The sequence below is a fragment of the Priapulus caudatus genome, unplaced genomic scaffold (genome assembly GCF_000485595.1).
Source record: "Priapulus caudatus unplaced genomic scaffold, Priapulus_caudatus-5.0.1 Scaffold4036, whole genome shotgun sequence".
Classification (NCBI taxonomy): domain Eukaryota; kingdom Metazoa; phylum Priapulida; class Priapulimorpha; order Priapulimorphida; family Priapulidae; genus Priapulus; species Priapulus caudatus.
This window is the reverse complement of record NW_014581097.1, coordinates 1-7,816: the sequence shown is the minus strand read 5'-3', so window position 1 is coordinate 7,816 and position 7,816 is coordinate 1. Positions and strand designations below refer to the sequence as shown.

Genomic DNA, 7,816 nt, shown 5'->3' with positions numbered 1-7,816 from the left:
CTCCTCTCCTCTCCTCTCCTCTCCTCCTCCCTCCTCCCTCCCCTCCTCCCTCCTCCCTCCTCCCTCTCCCTCCCCCTCTCCCTCTCCCTCTCCCTCTCCCTCTCCCTCTTTCCCCCCCATTTCTGCAACAATAATAATAATAGAATACTCTCAAAGTTATTAATAATAAAAGAACACTGCGCGCTGACGCGGCGCGACGCCCGCCGGCGGACAACAGAGGGCGCCGTGCGGCGATCTTCGCTCCGACTCTTGTTTCACGCTCGTTAATGCCGTTACAGCAGGACATCAACAAGAGGCTATCCCTGCCGGCGGATCTCAACCTACCGGAGAGCTTTCTCGCGAAGCAGTGTCTAACGCCTACGCTGGACGGGCCGCTGAGTCGCCGCGTCCGGCGCGCCTCGCTGGTAGGTGGCGCCACGTGCTGCATGATTGGGCGACCATGTTGTTGCTATTGCTTCTCTCGTTGATCAATACATATATTTATTTACTTATATATAATGCCTGAAAATTGAATTTTAATCGAGCGTTTAAATATTAAAATTTTTCACATTTTAATGTGAACACGCCACTAATGGATATTTTTGGTGCTCTCGCTCAATCTCTCTCTGTCTCTGTTTCTCTGTCTCTCATTCTCTCTCTGTCTCTGTTTCTCTGTCTCTCATTCTCTCTCTCTCTCTCTCTCTCTTCTCTCTCGCTCTCTATCTCTCTCTTTCTCTCTCTCTCTCTCTCTTTCTCTCTCTCTGTCTCTCTTTCTCTCTCTCTCTCTCTCTCTCTGCTTCTCTCTCTCTCTCTCTCTCTCTCTCTCTCTCTCTCTTCTCTCTCTCTCTTTCTCTCTCTCGTCTCTCTCTCTTCTTTCTCTCCTCTCCTCTCTCTTTCTCTCTCTCACTCTCTCTTTCTCTCTTTCTTTTCGCTCTCTCTCTCTCTCTCTCTCTCTCTCTCTCTCTCTCTCTCTCTCTCGCTCTTTCTTTCTTTCTTTCTCTCTCTGTCTCTCTTTCTATCTCTCTTTTTCTCTCTTCTCTCTCTCTCTCTTTCTCTCTTCTTTCTCTCTTTCTCCTCTCTCTTCTCTCTCTCTCTCTTTTTTCCTTTCTCTTTCTCTTTCCTCGCCTTTCTCTCTCACTCTTTCTCTCTCTTTCTTCTTTCTCTCTCTCTCTCTCTCTTCGCTCTCTCTCTCTGCACTCTTTCTTTCTTCTCGTCTCACTCTCTCTCTCTCTCTCTCTCTTTTCGCTCTCCTCTCTCTCTCTCTCTCTCTCTCTCTCTCTCGCTCTTCTTTCTTTTCTTTCTCGCTCTTCTCTCTTTCTCTCTTCTCTCTCTCTCTCTCCTCTCCTCCTCCCTCTCTCTCTCTCTCTCTCTTTCTCTCTCTCTCTCCTCTCTTTCTCCTCTCTGTCTCTCTCTCTCTCTTTCTTCTCTCTTCCTCTCTCTCTCTCTTCACTCCTCTCTCTCTCTCTCTCTCTCTCTCTCTTTTTCGCCCTCTCTCCTCTCTCCGCTTCTTTTCTTTCTTTCTTCTCTCTCTGTCTCTCTTTCTATCTCTCTTTTTTCTCTCTCTCTCTCTCTCTCCTCTTTCTCTCTTTCTCTCTCTCTCTCTCTCTCTCTCTCTCTCTTTTTCTCTTTCTCTTTCTCTTTCTCTTTCTTGCTCTTTCTCTCTCACTCTCTCTCTCTTTCTCTCTCTCTCTCTTTCTCTTTCGCTCTCTCTCTCTCTTGCACTCTTTCTTTCTTTCTCTGTCTCTCTCTCTCTCTCTCTCTTTCTCTCTATTTTATACACTATCTGTATTTTATACACTTTCTCTCTGTGTTCTTTCAGCACGAGATCGGATTCGGCAAGCTAGACACGTACACCAAGTTAGACAAATTAGGAGAGGTGAGGCTCGTTAGCGATCGCCGCGACGCGCTCGCGATTATTAACGAGCAATGATTAATCGCTCGCGAAATCCTCGCTAATTGGCGCAAGGAGCTTTCGGTCGAATCGTCTCGCGCTCGCTCGTGTGGTGGTGCGATGGGGGAGGGGCGGGCCGTGCGAGGGGGAGGGGGTTGGAATGCTCTGATGGTGCAGCCTGAGTGGGCGGGAGCAGCAGGGAGATCCGTAGTCCAGCGGATAAGCACGTAAAAATGCGCACACTGTGCGCTTTTGGGTAGAATTATGAAACTTTGCCCATGCATACTACATGAGGTCCGGAAGATGTTCTGATATAGTGCCAATTGAACAGCGCCACCTGGTGGCGTGCAGCGCCCCCTGTCGGGTTAAACTGGTGGGGTTCGAATCTGATGATAGGGTGTATAGGTGATACAGGTGGTAGGGGGATAGGCTTCGGTATGTGATAACAACGCAGGTGGCTCGTTAATATGGGTGGAGTAATAGAGGAGGGGTTCGCATACCTGAGCAAGGGTGCGAAATTAACGCGAGTCCCGAGTCAAATATACTCCCTGATTTACTGTCGGACTCCCTGATTTGGCATATGCAGGAATCTGTGTGACTCCCTGAAAATTCTGCTATACTAACTATTTCGTTCCAGAGCACGGCCTTATTATTCCCACGCGGAATTACCGTATTTTTTCAGCATGAATTTTCAAAATAAGCACATGCGTTATTGTTAATCTCTTTAGTTTTGAACTTCAAACTGCGGATTCCCTCATTTTGCCGCGGACTCCCTCTTTTTGGGGGGCAGGGAGTCCGTTGCACTCCCTTGTTCTAAAGTTCCCCTGTATGAGTAAGTAAGAGGGAGGAACTATTCATTCGAGGGAGAGGGTTCAAATCTCCCGTTAGACCTTAAACAGCGGGCGGGGGAGAGTCGGCGGGACACATCGGGGAAAAACGGGGAGGAAGTTCAAATCTGGGGTCTCTTGGAAAAAATGAAGACAAAATTTCGTATTCCCTCCCTCGACCAATCGCGTCGCTTCTCTCACTCGTTGCTGTGGCGACGCATACTCGCAGGGCACCTACGCGACCGTTTTCAAGGGCAAGAGTCGTCTGACGGACGTCGTCGTCGCTCTGAAGGAGATCCGGCTCGAACATGAAGAGGGCGCCCCCTGTACGGCCATCCGCGAAGGTACGCACGCTCACTTGTTTCTGTCACGTGTATTTTGTGTCGTGATAGGACGCACTAAAAAAAAAAAGACGAAAGTGAAAACGTAATACATGAAAACATGGAAGTGACGAAGGTACGTTCGCGCGCGCGCACACGTTCACTTGTTTCTTTTACATTTATTTCGTGTCATGATACGACCGCACTCGAAAAAAAAAAAAAAGAGAAAAAATGTAATACATGAAACCGTGAAGCGACGAAGGTACGCACACGCGCGCGCACGTTCACTTGTTTCTGTCTGTATGTTTGTACGCTTGTATATATTTTGTCTCATAATACGACTGTCGTTAAACGTTTCCATTGTAATATCTATAAGTATAAAAGTTTCCATTGTAAGCTAATAAATTTTCGTATAAAAGTTTTAATTTTTTTTTACATATAAATTATATGCAAGTAAAATTCATTAATTAAAATTTAATCTCGCTCTCTCACTCTCTCTCTCTACGTTGCAGTTTCGCTTCTACGTGATTTGAAGCACGCCAACATTGTCACTCTACACGACATCGTCCATACGGAGAAGTCACTTACCTTAGTCTGACCTATAGTCTTTGAATATCTTAGTGAGTATGTGCGTGCGTGCGCAAGGAGGGCGGGCGGGGTGGGAGCGTTGCGGAGGGGCGAGCTTGGTGGGAAGGGGTGGGAATGGTAGGATGGAGAGCCAAGTGGGAGGTGGGGGAGGGTGGGTGGGAGCAGGTGGGCGAATGGGAGGGTGGGACGTGCGGGAAGGGGGTGGGGTGGCAGGGGTGGGGAATGGCGTAGGGGTGCGGAGCAGGTGGGAGGGGTGGGAATGCGGTTAAGGGTGGGAGCAGGGTGGAGGGTGGCGGTGATATCAGGGGGGGGTGGGGTGGGAGCGCGTTGGGAGGGGTGGGAGCAGGAGGCAGGGGCGGGGCAGCGTGTGCAAGAGCGTTTGGAGGGTCGGAGGCCTGGGGGAGGAGGGATAGAAATGATTGGAAAGAGTCACTATTACCTTACGTCTTTGCAATATCTAGTGAGTATAGTGCGTTCGCGCAGGAGGGGCGGGCGCGCGGTGGCGAGGGGTGGGAATGGGTAGGAAGTGGAGGGTTGGGGAGGGGAGCAGGTGGAGGGGTGCGGGAGGGAATGGGTCGGGGTTGGGGTGGAGCAGGTGGGAGGGGCGGGAGCGTGTGCCAAGGGCGTGTTGTGAGGGGTCGGAGGCCTGGGAGGAGAGGGATAGAATGATTGGAAGAAGTCAACTACTTTAGTTCATTCGATCTCTAGTGAGTAATGCGTGCGCAGGGGGGGGGGGGCGAGGAGAACGAGGGCGCGTCACGTGGCAGTTGGCATTGCAACAAGGCAGGAGAAGTTTTGTTCACGAAATTCTACGGTCGCAATTTCAGCGCGTACTTGTGCAAGTTTTCTATGCCTACACTGACATGTATATAATATATAATATATAATATACGTATAGACTTCTCTCTCTCTCTCTCTCTCTTTCTTTCTCTTTCTCTCTCTATTTTCTCTCCTCTCTCTCTGCTCTCTCTCTCCTCTCATCTCGTCTTTTCTCTCTCGTCTTTCTCTCGTCTCTCTCTCGCTCTCTCCCCTCCCCCTCCCCCATCCCTCTCCCTCTCGTTCTCTCTCTCTCTCTCTCTACTCTCTCTCTCTCTCTCTCTCTCTCTCTCTCTCTCTCTCTCTCTCTCTCTCTGCTCTCTCTCTCTCTCTCTCTCTCTCTCTCTCCCTCCCCCCCATCCCCTCCCTCTCCTCTGCTCTTTCTCACGCCGCCTTCTCTCCCATTACGCGATCATCAGATATCTGTGTCCTACTTTTCTCCCATCTCCCTTGCAGGCATTCCTGGCCTTCCCCCCCCCACTCCTCATCACTCTCTTTCAAACAATCTTGGCCTTATTCCCCCTTCCTCCCTCGTCCCCACACTCTTTCAAACACTTGTGGCCTTATTTTTCACCATCTCTTTCAAACACTTGTGGCCTTATTTTTCACCATCTCTTTCAAACACTTGTGGCCTTATTTTTCGCCATCTCTTTCAAACACTCGTGGCCTTATTTTTCACCATCCCTTTCAAACACTTGTGGCCTTATTTATCACCATGTTTATAAATCACTCTTGGCCTTATTTTTCACCATCTCTATCAAACACTCTAGACCTTATGTTTCCCTTTTCCTCGTCTTCCGTTCTACGACTATAGTTTTCCGCGAAGTATTCCCTGATATTTTATTTTCACGCGACACCATCGGTTTTAACGCGTATCTGGCGCGAATGCTCACTTGATCGGCTCTCGACAACACTGTTATTAAAACGCAATGGCAAGATTGATTCTGTCTCGCGTCTCGGTTGAGACGGGAGCGAGGCACGGACGACGCTCACGCCTCACGCGTTCTTGTGTTTTTTTTTTCGCCGTAGGAAAAGGATCTCAAGCAATACATGGACGACTGTGGTAACATAATGAACATGAATAACGTAAAGGTATGTTCTCTCTTAGACTCATAGACTATCTCTCTCTGTATTCTCTCTCTATCTCTCTCTCTCTCTCTCTCTCCTCTCTCTCTCGCATCTTCGCGAATCTCTCTCTCTCTCTCTCTCTCTCTCTCTCTTCTCTCTCTCTGCTTCTGCTCTCTCTTCTCTCTCGCTCGCCTCTCTCTCTCTCTCTCTCTCTATCTCTCTCTCTCTCTCTCTCTCTCTCTCTCTCTCTCTCTCTCTCTCTCCTCTCTCTCTCTCTCCGCTCTCTCTTTCTGTGTCTCTGTCTCTGTCCTCTCTCTTCTCTTCTCTCTCTCTCTTCTATCTCGCTCTCTCCTCTCTCTCCTCTCTCGCATCTGTTCTTACTCTCTCTCTCTCTATCTCTTCTTCTCTCTCTCATCTCTCTCCCTCTCTCAGATCTCTCTTTCTTCTCTCTCCTCCTGCTCTCGTCTCTCTCCCTCTCTCTCTCTCTACTCTCTCTCTCTTCGTGTCTCTGTCTCTTCTCTGCTCTCCTCTCTCATCTCGCGTCTACTCTTTCTCTCTCTCTTCTTTCTTCTTTTCTCTCTCTCTCTTTGTCTGCCTCTCTCTGCTTTTCGCTCCTCTATGTCTTTCTCACCTCACTGCTTCCGTATTCCTGACCTGGCGACAGGTCGCCATTGGAGACTAGCAACACCGCTGTACTGTGAACGCTTGCTAAGTTCAAGTGGCCTCGACTCAAGGGCTGTCATATGATGCGCCTAGTGACGCTTTGCCATTGACTTCTCACTGTTTCTATTGTAGGCGCTCTCTCTCTTCTTCTTGTTCTTCTCTTTTTCGTTCTATTTCTCTTTCTTCTTGCTCTTCTCTTTTTTCGTTCTAGTTTCTCTTTCTCTCTCTCTCTCTCTCTCTCTCTCTCTCCCTCTCCCTCTCTGTCCTCTGGCTTTCTCAGACTCTCGTCTCCACTCTCGCTCTCTTTGTCTCTTTCTCTACTCTCTCGTTTTCTTTCTCTCTCTTTCTCTCTCTCTCTTTCTCACCCCCACTTCTCTCGCTCTCTCTCTGGCCCCTACTCTCGAACCCCCCAACTTTGTCTCTCTTCTCTCTCTCCATCTCCCTCTCTCTGTCCTCCCACCCCTGCTCCGTGCCTCGCGCGTCTATCTCTTTCTACCCTCGCTTTCGTTAGCGCGATTGATACGCCTGCAAGCAATGTGACCCTAAATGACCAACGTGTCACAGTTACCGCGCTGCAACAGCCACTCCGTTCTCAGCTATCCGCCCTCCCCCCGCCCGCTCTCGCGCACCGCGCCGCGCCGCCCGGTCATTTGCTTCCGTCTGCACGATTGAAAAAAACAGGCGCGACGAGTTCTCTTGTTTGCTCGGCGGCAGAATTTTGCGGACGCCGGGAAGTTTCGGCGTTTGCGGAGATAGAAGAGAGAGGACGCTCGTAATCGCCGCCGATGAGAGCTGGCGAGGGGAAGGAAGAGGCGGAAGGAAGGCAGGAGTCGGAACTGGGAGGGAGGGAAGGCACACGTACTAGTCAGAGGAGAGGGGCGAGACGCAGGAGCTGGCGAGGAAGGAGAAGGAGGAGATAGAGGAAGGAGGCAGCGAGGAAAGGCTGAAGAAGAAAATGGGGCGGACGGCTGGAGGCAAGAAGAGGAAGAGTGCAGGAAAGGAGGAGGAGGATAATTGCGGTGATGTCATCCGTGACATTGTGATGTCATCAGTCATCGTGGTGATGTAAGCTAACGTCTGCCTCACGCACACGCGCGTTCTTCTGTTTCAGCTGTTCCTGCTACAGCTGCTGCGGAGGTCTCGCCTACTGTCCATGGCCGCCGCGTCCGTTTCACCGCGACCTCAAGCCACAGAACCTGCTCATCAACGACCGCGGCGAACTCAAGCTTGCAGATTTCGCAGTAAAGCGAGCGCTGCGGCGAGCGGGCGTTGCTGCTCTGTGGGTTCGGGAGTTGTCGAGAGGGTCGAGTTGAGTGTTTTCGGGGCCGTCGGTTGGTGTGTAGCTTGCGGTGTGCATGCGATCAGAGATGGGGCTGATTGCGGGCAGGTGGGGGGGGGTGCGGGGGTGGGGTGGCGCTGCGGCGCAGAAGCTGCTCACCACGTTTCGTCCATCCTGTCGACAATTTGGCTCGCGAGGCGCTAAACAATAACTCATCAGACAGTTCCTGACCACATGTTTCAATTGCATTATAGTTGTTACTCCGTATGGAAGAAGATTTCAGGTCTTATTTGGCGAGAACGCCAGTACGAACCTACTTTTCGCAGCACGTCACTTTTCTGGCAAAATGGACAAATGGCCATAGTCCACTCAGGTTCAAATGGAT

At 50.4% G+C, this 7,816-nt stretch overlaps 1 protein-coding gene across 1 annotated transcript in view; it reads left to right on the top strand.

Annotated features, from left to right (window-relative positions):
* LOC106819684 (cyclin-dependent kinase 16-like) overlaps window positions 1-3,609 on the top strand; it is a gene marked incomplete at both ends in the record, with an annotated part of 6,789 nt that extends 3,180 nt beyond the window's left edge. Inside the window, 4 exon segments of the mRNA XM_014824282.1 lie at window positions 279-404; window positions 1,799-1,855; window positions 2,927-3,041; window positions 3,530-3,609. Of these exon segments, the coding sequence (XP_014679768.1) occupies window positions 279-404; window positions 1,799-1,855; window positions 2,927-3,041; window positions 3,530-3,609 (378 nt within the window).
* Window positions 3,610-7,816: the final 4,207 nt, after the last annotated feature.